Source organism: Rutilus rutilus (assembly GCF_951802725.1).
Source record: "Rutilus rutilus genome assembly, chromosome: 6".
Taxonomy (NCBI): Eukaryota; Metazoa; Chordata; class Actinopteri; order Cypriniformes; family Leuciscidae; genus Rutilus; species Rutilus rutilus.
The window spans coordinates 3,907,638-3,927,758 of NC_140214.1; the positions used below are offsets into that span (position 1 = coordinate 3,907,638).

At 35.8% G+C, this 20,121-nt stretch overlaps 3 protein-coding genes across 4 annotated transcripts in view; 2 read left to right on the forward strand and 1 right to left on the reverse strand.

The window, feature by feature from the left end:
* acss2l (acyl-CoA synthetase short chain family member 2 like) overlaps window positions 1-1,098 on the reverse strand; it is a 21,554-nt gene extending 20,456 nt beyond the window's left edge. The window contains exons 1-2 of the mRNA XM_084411241.1: window positions 878-1,098; window positions 598-793 (exon numbers count right to left, since the gene is read on the reverse strand). Coding sequence (XP_084267367.1) covers window positions 598-793; window positions 878-1,037 — 356 coding nt within the window. The 5' untranslated portion in view covers window positions 1,038-1,098. The remainder of the gene's footprint in view (window positions 1-597; window positions 794-877) is intronic.
* A 1,129-nt stretch (window positions 1,099-2,227) lies between these two features.
* Window positions 2,228-12,357, forward strand: ndufv2 (NADH:ubiquinone oxidoreductase core subunit V2). The gene is made up of 8 exons (XM_084412197.1): window positions 2,228-2,394; window positions 2,983-3,045; window positions 5,612-5,674; window positions 5,867-5,983; window positions 7,447-7,615; window positions 7,966-8,075; window positions 9,092-9,168; window positions 12,184-12,357. The coding sequence occupies exons 1-8, from the start codon at window positions 2,353-2,355 to the stop codon at window positions 12,275-12,277; spliced, it is 735 nt and encodes a 244-aa protein (XP_084268323.1). The 5' UTR covers window positions 2,228-2,352; the 3' UTR covers window positions 12,278-12,357.
* Window positions 12,358-17,183: 4,826 nt separating this feature from the next.
* The window catches only part of ankrd12 (ankyrin repeat domain 12), a 61,722-nt gene continuing 58,784 nt past the window's right edge, over window positions 17,184-20,121 (forward strand). Inside the window, exon 1 of one of the 2 annotated variants that reach the window (XM_084411239.1) lies at window positions 17,184-17,402. The gene's annotated coding sequence lies outside the window, so the exon portion shown is untranslated. The remainder of the gene's footprint in view (window positions 17,403-20,121) is intronic. The other variant, XM_084411240.1, reaches the window with a different exon arrangement.

The window sequence follows — 20,121 nt, forward strand, 5'->3', positions numbered from 1 at the left end:
TGCTGCAAGATTTTTTTTTTTTTTAGTTCCCTGATATATATATATATATATATATATATATATATATATATATATATATATATTTGCAAATTTCAAGTTTATTCCCATACATTCCCAATAATTTCTATGGAAAGTTTCCAACTTTGAAAATTCCTGGAATTTTGCAGCCCTATATATATATATATATATATATATATATATATATATATATATATATATATATTAAGCAAGTATGTGTTAAGAACCTACTTAAGAACTTTTTATATATAGAATTTTGCCGCCCTATATATCCCATATATTCCCAATAATTCCCATGGAAAGTTTCCAACTTTAAAAATTCCTGGAATTTTGCAGCCCTATATATATATATATATATATATATATATATATATAACACAAGTATGTGTTAAAAATCTACTTAAGAACTTTTTATATATAGAATTTTGCAGCCCTATATATCCCATATATTCCCAATAATTGCCATGGAAAGTTTCCAACTTTGAAAATTCCTGGAATTTTGCAGCCGTATATATATATATATATATATTACACAAGTTATAAATGTACATAATTATGCATCATATCATGTCAGATTACCAATAGTAAGCCACTTTCTCTCCCAGGTTCCTCTCATGCACATTCCGGTCAAGAATGTTGTAGCAAATGTTGGTTTTTGCTCCCTCCATGAACTTGATGTAGACGTCCCCTTTGGTGACATCAAAGTTATACTGCAACATCTGCCCTGATGGAGGCTTCTCCCAGTAAAACTCTTGAGCGACATCCCCCCAGAACCCTGTAATGCATATTACACACACAGATTTACTGCATTAAATTCCACTCTCAGTCGTGATTTGTGCATGCATATTAGCTGTCCTACCTTCAGGCTCTTCTATAGACTTCTTATATAGAGCAAGATATGTGTCAAAGTCTGGCACATGTGCATCTGTGAACTGGCCATCTGATGGATGGTATATCTTCTCCTCTGGCTCCTGGGTTCCTGGAGCAACCATGTTGGTGGAGTCTGAAACAGGAGACATTTGACAATCACTATGGTCTGCGTTAGGTCAGTCTGTAGATGAAGAAGTGTATTGTGACTGTGCATGTGGTACCCACTCTTTAATCACGCTCAGTCTGCTCAGCTCCGCCTCCACCAATCAGAGCGCTCCATTCAGCACTCCTACTTTCTGATTGGTTGAGCGGCTGCTCGGCTGCTGATCCCATTGCAGAGGGAGGCGCAGCATGAGTGGGCTGCATGTTAGCTGGACACACACACACACATTTACTAAGCTGGCTGCCTAAATGAGGGCATACCTGAGCTGTGTCCAGTTTCTTATACTTAGTCACTATGTTAAGATTGTTTCTTAATAACTAGTTTGACCAACTAACAGTTATCAGTCTTACTTTTCCAATTCAAAATAGACTGATCTACATTTTTATTTATCTGACTTAAAACAGTTGATTTAATGAGTAACTTTTAAGACTCTATGCAGTTTATGCAACCGGCCAGTGGTTATGATGACATCAAACTAACCCTAACCCTAAAAAAATACCGTTATCATGAATATATATTGATTAAATGATATTAAATTAATAATAATAATAACAACAACAACATAACACACTCATTTTAAAGGAAGACTTGTTGCATTTTTATCATATAAATATGTTATTTACTTGTGAATATGTTTCAAATTGAATAAAATAAAATAGTCTTTGTGTCTGAACAGGATGATTTTCATGACTCATCCACCCTCTATACAGTAACTCTGGATTCTCCTGCCCACTCATGGAATTGGAATTGATGCCTACGGTTTATTTCCTGGAAAAGGGAGCCATAGTTTCTTTGACCAAGCAATATTGTTTGCTGAACCAATACAAGGGAATTTCTATAGACCAAATTCTAGAACATATGCACAAAATAATTGAATCTACTAGTCTAGTGGCTCAATAAATATTATATTATATTGGTTTTCTGCATATAGTTTTGGAAAGGACACACATTATTGTTAACTATAATAATTTGGAATAAACCCCATTTGTTAAAAAGAGCAATAAACGAAACATTTTGCCTCACATTTTAGTTACAGTATTGCATTATAAACCCATATAGCACGTAAGATCACGTTCGACAAGTGTGTTCGCTGATTGTAAGTTATTTTTATCGTGGCATGTCAAGGACACACTATTGTGCATCTGTATTTTTGTTTGCCGCTCGGTGCTCCATTATACAGCCTCGATGCTTAGAATGTCCCTTGTGTAACCAGACCCGCTCAATCGAACTCGCATCACTTGATGTCCGCCATTGCTTGTGTTTAGTGCGGTTTAGTGTGACCGACCGAGCGCTTTGAAAATATGTTTTTATCTTCAACGCTGCGCTCTGCCGTGTCTTATGCGGTAGGTTTACTTTATACATGCTTTAGTCGTATTATTCATGAGGTGGTTAGAGGAATTGCATACGAATTTTGCTTTAAAAGCAGCGTTGACATCTGTGCAAGGACATAAAGCTAATACGCTAACAGCTAATACTGAGGCCTGATTGTGGTTATATATGTCATTAAAATAAGAACGAAACCTTTTGTGATTACTAGACACTCGTTAAAAACAGCTAAGGATTTTAATAATTCGCCTTGGGAAATTTTTTATTTTATTAGACGTTATGTGTGTGTATGTTTGGATGTGTATAATATGCATTACCATTGCAATGACTAATGCAGAGAGACCCACTCAACGCTGAATACACTGAACAGAAAACATTAAAGAGCATAAGCACTGTATACTTGGAGCATATATGATCAGTACACACAATATGCACAAAGTTATGAATTGCACAGACAGTGTTTTAACTGCACACATTCAGCAGTATGTCAAGAACATGAGTTTTTTAATTTGTGCATCTACTCTGACTTTATACTCAATAGTTTTCTCATAGTATTTCCTACTGAACACTTGTTTATAAGTATTATGATTGCATTTGTCCTGCAGGCGAGGCAAGTGCGCAGTCTTCACCAGACATCGGCTCGCGCTGGAGGAGGAGGACTCTTTGTGGTGAGACTTTACTTTTGTTGTCTTTGTAATGATTTGCACATGAGACACTTATGCCTGGTTTCACAGACGAGGCTTAAACCTCGTCCCACACTAATACCTGCTACAGACTGTGCGATTTCGGCAAACCTGTAAGATCATTACTGTACGACACTGATCTAATAAACTTGGGTACGACATGTATGTGGACTGTACGATGATGACACCTATTGAATCATAGGCTACGACGCAAGATGAGTAGGGCTGCTCGATTATAGCAAAAATCATAATCTAGATAATTTTTGGTCAATATTGAAATCGATTTGATCAAAGTTTTATTTCACGATTTGGGTAATTTTAAATATCAGTGAAATTTCACAATTCCTTCAGCAAAAACTGATACTAGGTTAAAGGGATATTTCAACGCTGGAAAGATGAATGTGTATTTAAATTGGGTCATTTATGTAGTAGAAATTATTTTAGAAGTTGGTGCCTTCTAGACTGAGAAATGCCAGAAAATTTATTTTTGGCTCATGTGGATGAAAGACTACAACTCCCAGAATGCACTTGCTTCGCTGGCCTATGAGGACACTCCCAAGCCACGCCTACCGGTTACAGAGGGCAGTATCGGAAGAAATGATACAGCTAGGCTACTAGTCGACTGGAAACTGAAAAGACGGCGTTTTATCGTGAGATCCCCCTATGGGCGGGTTGAACACATGCGGGACGAGCTCCTCCTACTGGCTGGAGTCTCTCGCCTCTGGACAAAAGAGCCTCTGATGAGCTAAATGAAGATTTTTGCGTCATCTGAGTTTTTTTTCCAGACACACAATACAGAAATCTCTCGTCTCAGGGGGACATGAGGGAGGGAAGCACGGCCACTCGAAAATACTACCGGGTTTCTACTGATACAAAGCTTAACGCTAATTGGTGAAGTATTCTTTTAACAGTCAGCAATACAATAAGAACAAAGAAACTAATCGCAAACAAAACGGACATAAAACGGTGGTATTCAGATAAGTAATAGCCTGTAACAAAAAAAATTTAACAATCAAATGTTAAATAGTAAAATAACTGCACATAACACTGCATAGTCTCACTGTATACATTTACATATAGATTAATCCTCATTAAAGCTTAAGTTATTCAGTCAATATCAGTGAGTGATTTTCCTTTGTCATTTGTTGTTTGATTATCATTGACAAATAAACCTGCTGTCACTTTAAGAGCTAATGCACGGATCCAATATACTGTTACACACACATTTTCTTTCTCAACTGTGTACGTTTACTTAAGACGTAAGCCACTGTGTTTACGTTAATACTCTTCAAAAAGGCTTTTAGCCACTTTTTACATTTCTGACATTTTTGTATGCGTATCCGAAGCCCATTTGCACACACAGAAAAGTGTCTCTTTTGTGGCTTAATGTGCTTTTAATGACACTGTTTAATATCAAACACGTCCCACAGTTTAGCAACAGTAGACTGCATTTTACAACACTCCTTTATTTGGTTGATTTGGATGTTAAGTTTGGGTTTTTAGGGATGAATGAAAACGAACCGCTGTGACGGAAAGGATAATCGACTATCTTGTTTTCATAATCAATGGAAATAAAAAATCTAGTGACTGTTAAAAAATGCGACAAGTGACTGTTAAAAAATGTATTTATTGAATCATTTATTCAAGAGAATGTGATACTGTGTAATGCTTCTGAAATAAGTCAGAAAGATGTGATGATTTGTTTTTGTAAATATGACTCATCTTATACATCATGTACAGTCTGTATAAGTGAATGATTTAACTCCTGATGGTCTAGTGTTAAAGAAATTGCAATAAAAAAAAATCGCAATACATATCGCATCGGCCACCCAAGTATCGTGATAGTTTCGAATAGGGGTGTAGCAATATATCGCAATACAAAAATGCAACAATATGTATCGTGAATAGTGACAATATGTATCGTGTATAGTTCACCCAAAATAAAAATTACTATGTGAGAAAGAATTTAAGTTTTCAGAGTTTTAGTGTCAGTACTACATTAAAATATTATATATAATGATGATTATAATGTAAAATAATGCAATAGGGGAATATCTGTGTAAAAAAGTGGCCTACATTATTTTAAATGTATCTAAGTCAGTGACAGAGAAACATATTCGTCTAAAATAACTCTGTATTTTCAGCTTCAGAATCATGAATATTGTTATTCTGGGTGTCTCTATTGTCCTGTGCTTTGGGTTTCCAGCACCAAGTCCAAGAATATTCATTTATACACACACAATGTAATATCAAGAATATTCATTTATACACACACAATGTAATATCAAATTTATCAGTTTAATAAACAGTACATTTTTTGTTAAACTTTTATCATATGTCTAGGAGTATCGCAATAATATCATATCGTGTGTTCAGTATTGTGATATGTATCGAATCGTGACATGAGGGCATCGTTACACCCCTAGTTTCGAATCGTGAGATAGGTGTATCGTCCTTGCTTAATAAGGAGGACAAAGTTTTACGGCTTATATTTTTGTAGCATTTTTGTTGTTGTTGTTGTTGTGGTGTTTACCTGTTTTCTTTATTCCAGCACCGAGACACACCGGACAATAATCCAGAGACTCCATTCGATTTCTCTCCAGAAAACGTGAAGGTGAGGGAACTCGTTTGTGTTTTTGATTGCATAACATGTGATCATATTTAACGCATGGCATGTATAACCTTTTTTCTGTCAAACTGCACATTTTGCTCTTGTACACAGCCAAGATCAAATATGTCTCGCTGTTGTCGGACATGTTGAATAAAGATGATAGCTGTGTGTTTGTTGTGTATGGTATGTTGACAGAGAGTTGAGGCCATCATTAATATGTACCCAGAGGGACACAAGGCGGCCGCCACTATCCCTGTGCTGGATTTGGCTCAGAGGCAACACGGATGGCTTCCTATTTCAGCGATGAACAAGGTGAGAGGCTGAGCTTCCCACAATTGCTAAATACCTGGTTTGTTTAAATGTGAGTATACATTTTATGAGTTCTTCCATTGGCTAGAAATAGGCTCTATGCACGATCGCTTCCGCGTTTTGTCTCAGTCTGCCCAGTTTCATCCGGTGCTGCGTCGGAAGCCGTTTTTTAATTCGGTGGCGATAATGGTAAATTACACACACTGTTTACAAGAACTTCCAGCGGTGAACGTGAATGATGTTAAAGGGATACTCCACTTTTTTTGGAAATAGGCTCATTTTACAACTCCCCCAGAGTTAACCAGTTGAGTTTTACCGTTTTCGAATCCATTCAGCCGAACTCCGGGTCTGGCGGTACCACTTTTAGCATAGCTTAGCATAGATCATTGAATCGGACAGGACCATTAGCATCTCTCTCAAAAAAATGACCAAAGAGTTTCGATATTTTTCCTATTTAAAACTTGACTCTTGAAAATAGTCCCCAGCTCGGTAACTTCCAACGTGACCGGGACTAAGTTTGTCTAACCTATTAGACCTATTTTCAGGCGCTGCGTCATATCATTACGCCTGCTGCACTCATGGTACGGCAGCAAAGTTTCTTGATTATTACGCAGGAATGAGAGTATAGTTCCTAGCCATATCAGCCTAGAAAATCACAACTTTTCATTTTCTGTCGGTCTTAGTCAAGAGTCTGAGTCAAGTTTTAAATAGGAAAAATATCGAAACTCTTTGGTCATTTCTTTGAGACAGATGCTAACGGTCCTGTCCGATTCAATGATCTATGCTAAGCTATGCTAAAAGTGGTACCGCCAGACCCGGAGATCGGCTGAATGGATTCGAAAACGGTAAAACTCAACTGTTTAACTCTGGGGGAGTTATAAAATGAGCCTATTTCCAAAAAAAGTGGAGTATCCCTTTAAGGAACGTCATCCAAAATATGAATGGTCTGCGTATATATATAGTATGTAACAGACCCTGCACTATAATTTAGTTATTTATTCTTCTTTGCTTCTACAAAACGTTTGCTATAATTCCAGAGGTGCTCAAAAAAACGTGCTTTACTTACATTAAAGCCTTTATATATATATAAAGCATTATAAAAGTATTTTTAATGCATTAATTATTAATTGAACACCTTTAGAAAATAAAACGCATGACAAACAACCAATTTTAGATGTTACAAGGAATCTGAAAATATAATGCATTTTAATTAAGTTACAATTATTTATGAAAATATGCAAATCGTTATAATGTACATCATGAATACCTTTGTAATGCATTATACAAAAAATCACAATATTAATAAAAGAAAATCGGGCTTTAAGTGTTACCAAATACACAATAACATAACTGTAAACATAATGCTGCTGATAGTGAATGCCCGATTTTCTTTTATTAATATTGTGATTTTCAGATTTTTGTCATTCCCAGCCTGTGTCTGATGTGATTTTCAACTTCTCCTGCAGGTGGCAGAGGTCCTAGGCATCGCTCCAATGAGGGTCTATGAAGTAGCAACGTTCTACACCATGTTCCTCCGTCAGCCAGTGGGAAAGTACCACATCCAGATCTGCACCACTACGCCCTGCATGCTCTGCGACTCCGACAGCATCCTGGAGGCCATCCAGAACAAACTGGGTGAGCAAGAACTGGGACTCCACTCGCACGTCACCGATAAACACACTCGCCACATAAACAAGCTAAAGCTACGCTACTAAAAAAAAAAAAAAAAAAAGAAAAAAAAGTGAATATTTGGAAATGCTGGGAAAATAACCAGTAACCTTTTCCTGGCAACATAATATTTTGAGTTGGAACGAAATCAGAAGCTATTATTTGAAAAGGCACTTACAGGAATAGTTCATTCCTAAATTAGTTGTCAGGAAAGAGAAAATGTCTTTTTTTTTTTTTTTGGCATGAAAGAAAGAAAATCGAGTAGATAATAATAACTATGCATTTAATCCTAAACTGAACATGATCTCTCCTGTCAGGTATCAAAGTCGGGGAGACCACAGCTGATAAATTATTCACGCTAACAGAAGTCGAATGTCTCGGGGCTTGTGTGAACGCACCGATGGTCCAAATCAATGATAACTATTATGTGAGTATGATTACAAAGCTCATTTTTTGAGTCTTGTTGTGTGTCGGTGAGAGGCTAGTTTTAATGTCACCTCTAGGGGGAGGCAGTTTCTCTGTTAATGAAGTCAAGATGAACAACTGTGGCGAGAGCAGCATCTTAACAGTGATAACTGTTGGGTAGCATGTTGATCACATTACACGTGTAGAACAATAATAATTATCTTCTGATTGGCTGATAATCAACCAGATAGTTTAGATGAATGCAGAAAGTACAAACACATGAACTTTGCATGCTATAATTGTACTAATGATACTAATTGCTATTATTGTATTATACATCATCAGATAATAATATTGACAGTGCAAATTGTTTATTTTGCTTTATTATAATTGTAAAAATTGTCAAAAAGTAATGTAGGCGCACAACAAAAGAGCTAAATATAATTGTTCAAATGATAATACTAATATTATTTTTTATAATAATACATAATCTAATGATAATATTGACAGTGCATATTTTTTTTTGTACTATTATAAAAAAAAAAAAAAAAGATTTAGAGGAAAGATTAACTATGTAACTGATGTTCTGTGTTTAAATAGTTTAATTTGCCAATTAGATCTCGAGTCGTATCGGCAGTGAATGTGACTTCGGGTCGTCCGAGTCTCAGTTTAAGCTTGTTAAAGTTAAGCGTCGCCCTGAATGACCTGCCGGGGTAATGGTGCAATTAGCCTTGGCCTCTCACGGTTAAACAGAAAGTCGCCAGAAAACATCTGAATTGCACAAAACCTGTCAAGAACATGTCATCATTTACAAGTAATTATGTTTTTTTTATCTCAGTTGTTAAAAAAACAACAACAAGCTTTTTCTTTTTGCATAGTTTTACTCCGACATGTTTTCATTAAATCCAATCCACCCTTGCAAGGTTGATACTCGAGCTCATTTATTTTTCTCTTTGTTAAGGCAGAGATCAGAGGATAGACTGTAATGAATTAGTTCTTCATTAATGGGTGTTTCCTGTGCTTTGTTTTGGCCTGTAGGAGGATCTTAATGCATCAGACATGGACCAGATCATTGATGAGCTGAAGGCCGGGAGAGTTCCTCCTCCTGGGCCCAGGTACAGAAATCTTTTATCGATTAATCATTAAAAGGTCGCAATCTTGATTCAAACAGCCAATGCTATCTCATTCCTAAATGACAACGATGCGGCAATGCCTATTAAACCTTTAAAGGGTTAGTTCACCCAAAAATGAAAATTCTGTCAGTAATTACTCACCCTCATGTTGTTCCAACCGCGTAAGACCTTCGTTCATCTTCGGAACACAAATTAAGCTATTTTTGATGAAATCTGAGCCATGTTTCACTCCTCCATAGGCTTCTATGTGACCGAAACTTGCTGGCCCAGAAAAGTTATTAAAGAGATCGTTAATATAGTCCAAGTGACTACAGTGGCTCAATCTTAAGTATATCAAGCGACGAGAATACTTTTTGTGCGCAAAAACAAACAAAAATAACGACTTTATTCCACTATTCATTTCCTTCTCTCTCGACCTCTAGTTGGTTCGCGTAGTGTTTTTGCGCAGCGCGTCTGTGTTACACGTCACCACGTAGGCTCACTATTGGTCGACGCCGGTCATGTGTGTGTTGCGTGATGACGTGCAACACAGACGCGCAGCGCAAAAACACTACGAGGCCCAGAGAGAAGGAAATGAAAAGTGGAATAAAGTCGTTATTTTTGTTTGTTTTTGTGCACAAAAAGTATTCTCGTCGCATGATAAACTTAATGTAGTGCCACTGTAGTTAGTTGGACTATTTTAACGATGTTTTAATAACTATTCTGGGCCGGTGAGTTTCGGTCACACTGGAAGCCTATGGAGGAGTCAAAATTCTGTCAGATCTCATCAAAAATATCTTAATTTGTGTTCCGAAGATGAACGAAAGACTTACATGGTTGGAACAACATGAGGGTGAGTAATTACTGACAGAATTTTCATTTTTGGGTGAACTAACCCTTTAAGTACGATCACATTTAAATGTGTTGGCGCTGCTGCTGACCCAGAGAGAGCAGTTGTCATGTATTGATGATAAACAGTCTTTTCAAGCACACAAAAGTACTGGGATAAAATGTATAGTGCTGATGTCTATGGTAAGTGATAAAAATAGAGTAAATCAACCTTTTGAAAGTAACTTGATGGTTCAAATAAAAATTGTATCGATTACATCGTTACACCAGTAGGTGGCGGCAAGTGACTGTTGAAAATGTATTTGTCATTGAATAATTAATTCAAGAGATTAGTTCAAAAACCCTGAATCATCAAGTAATGAAACAAGTGAAGTATTATGAGTAAGTCATTGAATTATTAATTCAAACAGATTAAAAAAAGTTTTTTTTTAATTAATATTCAATTTTTTTTTTTTTTTAAATAGACTAGCAATAAAAAAAAAAATCTCCAGAACCACCAGTTAATTACATGTTATTTTGTTTAGTTGTGTATTCAGAATCATGATCTCTATTTGAAAAAAAAAAAAAAGTTGATTCTCAATTTATCCAGAATTTTATTTATCTTTATCATTACAGAATCATTACTTTATTTATTGTGATGAAAAATTAATCAACATCACAATGATTTTAAAGTGATTTCTGTCTGGCCATTACATTTACTAAAGTCTCTCTCATTAGATTCTTTCTTTGTATCACAAATGTGAGTTTAATATCATCTCTGATTTAAACTTCAAGTTCATGGAAATTCATTAGTGGAATTAACAAACATCTGATTTGTTTGGGTCATGGCATTTTCATGTATTAAGATTTTTATAACCCCCCATAATAATAATTTCAGAGCAAATACAAAAATATTAAGCTATATACATATGATGACCCTTCAAAAAAATTGAATAATTAATTTGTATAATTTAAATAATTAACATTTAATAAAATAGTAAAACTGTAATAATGTGAAATATTATTACAATTTAAACCCCATCTGAACATGTTTTAAAATGTAATTTAATCCTGTGATTCAAAGCTGATTTTTACTTAAAAGATATCAAGGTAGCCTATATTTTTTTCAATCAATCATTTTATTTTTAAAGCACGTTTAAAAACAACACGAACTCGCAAATAAAATACGTGATACAAAATAAAAGCATGTAAATATAATATTTTTAGCCCAATACTCTCGTCTGCATATAGGACAGCAGTGAAACTGAATGTGAAAGCAACTCATCTTATTTGTTTAAAGATTTCGATCTTTTACAGAAATTGGGCCAGTCGATTTGATTATCCGGTTCAGAGTCGAGGGTGTAGTTTGCTTGTGATGTCATCGGGGGTGTTTGGGACTTTCACAGATGCAAGCTTAATATCAACAGGATTGACAGTCAGAAGAAGGGCCAGTTATTTAGTTACGCCGGGTACACACACCACAAGATAATCGGGCCGATTTCCCCCTCTTCCGACAATCCTAGCTGTGTCCCGATTATCTTGATGGTTCAACAGATTATCTTATCAGATTTTCCCTTGGTGTGTGAGGTGTGTTAAGACTGTCCGAACCTGATCGGAAGAACGTCGGAGCCGTCCCCCGATCGCGAATCGTAAAGATCAGAAATCCTGATGTGTGTGTGGGGGGAACCCCGAGGGAAAACGCACGCACACTCTGGAGATTATCACGGGAAACGAAACAATATCCAATCAGAAAGCGAGATGATGGAAGACACGGTCATTCTCACACACACACACACACACACACACACACACACACACACACACACACACACACACACACACACACACACACACACACACACACACACACACACACACACACTTGCAGGAAGCTGAGTGTTAAGGGTTCAGTGAGGTTCTATAGAGGGATTACATAACTTTTTCTAAAGAGACAATAAATCCAATAAAGAATAAAGACAGACAATAAAGAATGGATAAAGACAATAAAGAAAGAATAAAGACAATAAAGAATAAATAAAGACAATAAAGAATGAATAAAGACAATAAAAAATAAATAAAGTCTTAAAACGAGTCTAATTAAATAAGGACGTTATGTGATACGTGTGGTTAATAAGTCGGTTGGCACGCTAAGAGTGTTTTAATTGATTGTAATGATCTCTCTTCCGTCAGGAACGGGCGTTTTTCCTGTGAACCCGCCGGAGGTTTAACCTCCCTGACAGAACCTCCTCCTGGACCGGGCTTTGGTGTGAGAGCTGACCTGTAACCGGACCTCCATGGTGGTCTGGAGCCCTTGTAAACCTCACAGATGTTGTGTATGTAAATAAAATATTATCATTAATTATACTCAATAGACCAGTGTGGTTCTTTTAAAACGATGAGTAAATGAATGTTCAGACCTGGGAAAAGGTGTTGGGAGGAGAATACGGAAGCATTGCACATTAAAATATTTTAATATATAAACCAGTTTACATGCACAGCATTTTTAAACATTTATTCCCGAACGCCCAACAGCTAAAGACATATTCCTGAATACACAATAGCATATTCAAAACAAACAAAGATATACATGTGTAGTTACTGCAATTGCACTGGAGATTTACATGTTTAGTAATTATGTACAGTAATTTCACCTCAAATCACACGCTTCCACCAATCTGTAATAAGATTGTAAGATCTTTTTCGCTCCATAAATTAGGGATGCACCGATACCGTTTTTTCAGAAGCGATCCGATCCGATCCCAAAAATTCTGAGTATCGATCCGATACTGATACCAGCGCAGGTGTTTTTAATCAAGTAGAATTTCTATAACTGTGTGTTGAACTGATAATAAGAACTGAAAAAAAGAAAAACAACAAAAAATATATGATCATAATCTGACATAAATGCTATTATAAACTAGATTAGTGGATAATTCAGCAAGCCAAATTTAGTCTAGAAAAATAACGAGTGCACCAATAATTGTATAAAATCTGAACAGTTTGTGAAAAAAACGTTTAGTGGGGAACAAATTAAAGAGACAATAAGTGTAACATTAAATCTGGTAAAACTTTACACATTGCTCTTCGTATTGTTGTAAAATACATTCATGAAAAACAGTATTTTTTTATAAACAATAAAAACTTTTTTTTTCACAAACTGTTCAGATTTTATACAATTATTAGTGCACTCGTGATTTTTCTAGACTAAATTTTACTTGCTGAATTATCCACTAATCTAGTTTATAATAGCATTTATGTCAGATTATGATCATATATTTTTTGCTGTTATTGTTTTTCTTTTTTTCAGTTCTTATTATCAGTTCAACACAAGTTATACAGTCCCTCCAGGATTTCATGATTTTTTTTGTGTGATTTTTGCGATCAAAATGGCTGATTTTGTGGTAATTTCCAGAAATTTGTGAAAAAATTTGCGATTTTATAATTAGGACATCACATTTACCATAATAGTATTATGTCAGATGCACAATAGTCATACATGACACAAATCACAAACAAAATGCATAAAGCTTGTTTATTTTGGTCTAATCAAATTCTCATCAAATTAACTTTTAAAACAACCTATGGGCCATTTTTCTACCTGACCGATGTAAATATTAACAGCAGGTGTAGTAATGTATACTGTAGAACTGTGTGTAAATCCTGAGTTGAGGGGTCCTGAGCTGCAGAAGGCAACCAGTTACTTATAGTGCGGCGTTTAGCATGGCGTCCCCACTGCGTAGGCTATAGCTACGCAATACGAAGTTACCGTTCGAAAGGGAACTACTCGTTACTATCGTAACCTCAGTTACTACAGAGTATTGCGTAGCCGGACGCACTATAGTAACCTGGCAAGTTGTCGCTTCAGTCGTTAAAACCTGCTAAAATGGCGTTAGGGTTTCAATTGGGTGATTATAATGTAACGTTTTGTGAGGTCTTTTTCATTTTTTGTGATTATTTTGCGGTTAAATTAGGAATTATGCAGGATCGCAAAAAATTTCGACATTTTGTGTTGTAATCAGCGATCGTGGAATCGCAAAAAACTGGAGGGACTGGTTATAGAAATTCTGCTTGATAAAAAAAAAAAACTGTGCTGGTATCAGTATCGGTCGATACTCAGAATTTTTGGGATCGATTCGGAAAAAATAGTATCGGTACATCCCTAATTTATGGAGCGAATAAGATATAAAAGAAATAGATAACAAAAATCAAAAATATCAATTATTTTATATATAGCCTACTATAAAATTGCGACATTCTATACGCACAATATCGGATTTGGATCGGCCTTGTCTGACCGATACCCGATTCCGGCAAAAATGGCAGTATCGGAACGGTGCATCCCTACCATAAATATCTCTAGTGTTGCTTGACCTTTTACAATGGCCGATATCATGCAGAATCAATAATTACTTTCGTTTACATGTGTGGATGATAATAAATACTCCATTATGGTACAATTTGTTTCCCAAATAAGATAATTAAGAATCCTGCATTAAAAGAGGCACACATGCATATACAGATTTCTTGGAACTGGAGTATTTATTTTATTATACTCGTATTAGTAGTATTTATTTATTTTATTGGGGTTATGGAATATTAATTCAATTAATACTAAAAATCTAAATATGACCAAGATAGAAATATTCTTCTTGTGCATGTTAAACATGATCTCCAATATCTCCTAATATTCTTTAACAACACATAAAAGTAAGCGCACAATAGATTTTGGTATTCCATTACTTTGCATTTATTTGATGCAAACAATACTTGGCAAAACCCATCCATAAAACATAACCTCACTGACACAGTGGCAGATATGTACAGTACAGCATGTATAAACAAGCCACATCAAAAGAGCATGCATTATACAGAACCTCACCATCCAGAGTCTTTATTTACAAAGCCTTACTGTGACCATACAATGGCAATATTATGGATATGGTGGTGTGAAATATGCCACAGTCATATACCACTGCATTTACAGTAGATAGCAGAAGGGTATCCAGGTAGCAGTGTGTTCGAAATAGCGCTAATATATATAATGCATGTTAATAATAGTAAATAAGATAATTTTTTTAGGCCAATCAGGTATAGTTATTGTCCATGCCAGTAATAAATGGTCAAATATTTATGGCTGCTTGCTTTAATAGGTCAAGTGGGACCATGGTATTTTATTTTTTACCGTTCACAAGGAAGGTCACTAGATTCCTTACAGCCAGAACGAGAATACTGGCTTGAATAAATAAAATAAATAAAGAAACATAAAACAGAGTATAGGTTGGTTTAAAAAAGACCTATATATATATATATATATATATATCTTCTAAAATGAGCAAGCTCGTATGTTTAAGTTCAGTAATTTCACTTTAATGACAATTAATAGGTCATTTTCATTGCCATTAAAGTGAAATAACTGAACATAAACATACAAGCTTGATAAAAATGATCATTCTAGAAGAAAATTTGAGATGGCACTTAGAGGCTTTTGCATCTGAATTCTTCATATATATATATATATATATATATATGCAGTGGCCCAAACACAGTTTTACATGTGAAATAGCCCTTGTTGAAAGAAAAGAACAGCATGCTAACCCAGATATGACCAGGCTGGAAGACCAGCCAACCAGATTATAGCTTTTTTTCTTCTTTTCTTCCAGATGTTAACTTTTATGCTTGTGCAATAGAACAAATGGTACTACCATAACACTTTACAGCCTTTGTTGTTAGGGTTCACATTATAACCCAGTTCTACACAAGACTGTGTCATATGTTATGATCACTCCTTCAGACCACAACAGCATAGTCGCATTTCATGCAACTGATTCAAGCTGATCTGTGCATGCACGTGAGTGTGTGTGTGTGTGTGTAGCCAGCGCCCATCCCCCTAACACACACAGACTCACACACACACGGACCAATGTTCTCCCTTGTGATTCGAGCTCGTTCTGCAACATAATACCAGCCCATCCCATGCGCATGCGCGAACTCCCTTTTTCCTACATAATAACCAACTGCGCCACAACAATAACAACCCTCGAATGCGCGACAAAAACGTCGTTCTAAAATAGCGAAACTAGAATCGAACACAATTTAGGCTCTCGTAATAGCAGAATTAATGTCGCCACAATGGATCAGGCCCGACAAATACCTTCTCCTCCTTCTCCTCGCGCCTCTCCGACATGATGAAGGTTCCAGAACATTCGCGAGCGCTCGCTGCAGCGTCGCACGGAAAGGGTGACGTCACAGTGCGCAACGTAACCCACCCCCCCCATATCCCAAAGAAGAAAATCATAATAATATACGTTAAACTCTCATACAGAAATTTATTTATGAGATAAACGGAGAGTGGATGAATTTCACATGTAACAATAATAAAAACAGTTTTTTATTATTATTATTACAAAAAAGAGTGGAGCAATTTAATTATTATTATTATTACTATTATCATAAATACAAAAACATCTAGCATAATACAAACTATAAAACTATAAAAAGAATGTAGGAAATAACGCACAAAATGTTAATAAATTAGATTAAATAAAAACAATAATTATTTTATTATAGGCACAAAACAATCTCACATAATCCAAACTATAAAACCATAAAACAAAACAATATAGGAAACAACGCACAAAATGCAAATCTATTCTTTGCATTCCAGATCCGCCCACAATTTCTATATTCTGATATTATCTCTATATTCTAGCCTCTCCGGGCATTATGTATTTTATGCATTTGTATATTATTGCAAAAAAATAAAATAATAATAATCGAAGAAATAATCAATGAAATAATTAATGAATATCAAACGAACATATAAAACACTAAAACACATGTTTGGGTCAAATGTGGACAAACCCAACCGTTGGGTTAATTTTTTAAAGAATTGTAAACCCAATTGTTGTGTTGAAACAACCCAGCAACCCTTTTTTAATTGTGAGTTTTCAGCCAAAAGCTATTTAATTGAATTAAAAAGATAAATAAGAAATAATAAAGCATTGTATAATTAAATAATAATATAAATAATGAAATAATACAAGGTCAAAACTAGGCATACAACACATTAACAGAATAGAGAAATCTTCAACAGCAAAAAAATATCAGCGTATGCAAGTCACAGCCTAGCAGCAGAGCGCGTCTGCGCATGCGCAAAACGTTTTTGAGCGCCCCGGATCACGTGACCCCTCGTCCGCCAATGAGATCCTGATCTTTCCGTGTTTTTTCGCTGGGGCTTTTCTTAGAGACGGGCTGACGGCGATGTTTTCAAAAGCAGCACCGAGAGACGTCACACAGCCGTAGGGTTAATGTTCAGCTTTTACCCTCCGACACACACATTTCTTTTTCTTAAAATCGTCGAGATTGTGTCTTCTGCTCGTAGGTGAATGACGAAGAGGAAGCCAAAGGCGGTAAGCAGAAAGTTTCGCTTATTTTTCTTTTTGTGTGTGTGTGTGTGTCGCGGGTTCCGACTATAGAAGGAGGAAAACGCATTTAGTTTTGCTACGGAGAGCTTAACCAACCAGTCTTGAGTAGCAGAACAACAATAACGCGGTGTATGTGGGATTTTCGAGGCTTTTAGAATGAGCAACGTTATTTGTGTTAAGTATTAGTAGCAGGTTTGTGTTCGATAGCGTTGCTAGTGTTCCGCGCGCGCGTGCGTCAGTGACAGGCGCGTGCGGTGCGCGTTATACGCGGAGGGGCCCGCATGTCTCATAAACCCACTGCGGGCTCATTGTCTGTGCGTGAGAGGGGTGGCGCAGACCGCAACGTGACACTGTATGGCTGTAGTTTTCATAATAAACCAATTTAAGTAGGATCTTAATGTCAGACAGTCAGCGAGAACGCATTGCATTTATTGCGATTTGCATTATTTTCCACCACCGATTTTTTTTCTCTTTATAAATGACTGGAGCATGAATGCATGGAATGTATGTAAATATATTTGTATAATCTTTTCTCTTGGCGTTTGGTGTATTGAGCGCGGTTGCAGCTGCGACGTGCATGAAATATTGTATGCATGCATGCAGCTCTGGTGTGTGTGTGTGTGTGTGTGTGGTTTGCACAAAGCTTTATTTGGTGACCGTCCTTCGCACAGAAACCTTTTGTCTAAAGGACGTACGAGGCGTCTTCAGCTGTGCAGCGACAGACAGAAGCATGTCATATACAGGTGCAGATCATAGTGTCTTTCATAGAGATTTTTGTGATGACATAACACGGTACTACATTGTTTACTATGAGCACAATACTATATATATATAATGTGTGTGTGTGTGTATATATATATATATATATATACACACACACACACACTTTTATATATACGTGTGTATATGTGTGCGTATATGTAAAATATGCAATATACAGTAATGTATATTTTATAATGTATGTTTTTGGTCACAGGGTGGGTATTAATTCTGAGAGCAGTTTACTCTATTTGTGAGTAATAAATTATTATTGAATTATATTTTAGGTCTTTCAAATCTATACATGTTCTAGTGTGATTGAAATCCGGTTTATGTAATCGTGGCTGATCTTTAAAAAAATACAGTCGAAAAAAAAAAAGACTTACTGTAAATAAGTTTATTACTTTTTATTTTATAATTATTATAATTTTTTTCTCAAAATGTTCAACATTGTAACTAAACTTAAATTATTGAAGCATTTTTGGTTTTGATTTGATTCTTATTTTGCGTTAGGATAGATTTGATATTCATTTTAGTATGGAATCTAGATCAGATGTTTACGCCCACACTCGCTTCAGTCTTGTTCTGCACTCACACACTTTCAGAATGACATATTAGGGATTATTATTCAAAGATCCGAGTTTTCCCCAGCTGGGCCACCGTCCAAGGAGAGCCTGTGATTCCGGCTGTTTTTCCATTGACCTTTTTTTTTTTTTTTTTTAAGTCACGGGGGCCACTCGCACGAAAGGCCCCTGTGTGTGTGAATCTGCGGCGTTGTGACCAACAATAACAAGCTCGTTTCTGTCTAGGATGTTTCAGGCCTACTTAGCCTCCAAAATGCTTGTTTTATAGTTATATGGCGTGTTTACGGTAGATAAACGATCCGTGGTGGTGCTGATGCGGTGGGAATTTGCAGCGACTGTCAAGGCAACACTCGCACGTATCACAGCGAAATAACAAAGTGCATTTGTCAGATGGAAAGCAACACAGATTGAGCCAAAACAAAGATTGACTGACAATGAAATTGAGCTTAAAAGTTTGAAATAATAAACGTAACCCCAAAGAGGCCGACGTTTTTCTCATTTGTGCCTATAACGCTGTTATATCACAGCAGCCACACCTCTTAATACCATTCATTTTTTTAATAATTTAACATTTTAATTCACCCAGTAAATAATATCCCAGTGTTCAACATAACATTCACACAGATTTACAGCCAACAAAGTCAAAACAAAGAATATGCATTTGCTGTGCACAATTGTTTGTTCTTCTAAATGTATTATGAGTGTATTGTTTGTTTTTTTATTAATAGAGTCAGACCATTAAAACCACCAATATTTCCCCGTTTTGAGATTATTTTCAGTGATCGAGAACTGTATCCGCTTGGCTGATTATTAGACGTGGTGTTTCCCACAAGTCAGTTTCAAATGACGCCAGCCTTGTAAACATAAATATTCCTGTCTCAACGTGAATTTAGAGTAATGTTACTTGAATATATGCCAATTTTGAGTATGTCTCATTTCCCATAAACTTCCATAAGATGTATAGATTTTTATTAGTAGTAAGAAATCAGCATTATATCAGCCACCTTCCACTGTTGATATTGGGTATTATTGGCCATTAAATATAATCCATATTGTTCAAGCCAGCAGTTGTGTTATTTAAAACATTGGTTTTGTATTTTACTAGTATGTTAAATTTTGTTTATTTCTCGGATTTGAACAAATAAAAAATAAAAAACTGTAATGGTACAGTACTAGGGGAGGGCGATATGTCCAAAAACATGAGCAATTTAAATTCACGATAATCAAAATGTATAAATATCGCAATATCGGTTTTTTTTTTTCCTTCAAATAAGGTTTTTATGAAATCAAAATTGGATACCATTTGAATTTTTTAATTTTTTATTCTTGTAACCATTTTCAATATCACAAAAAATACTAGC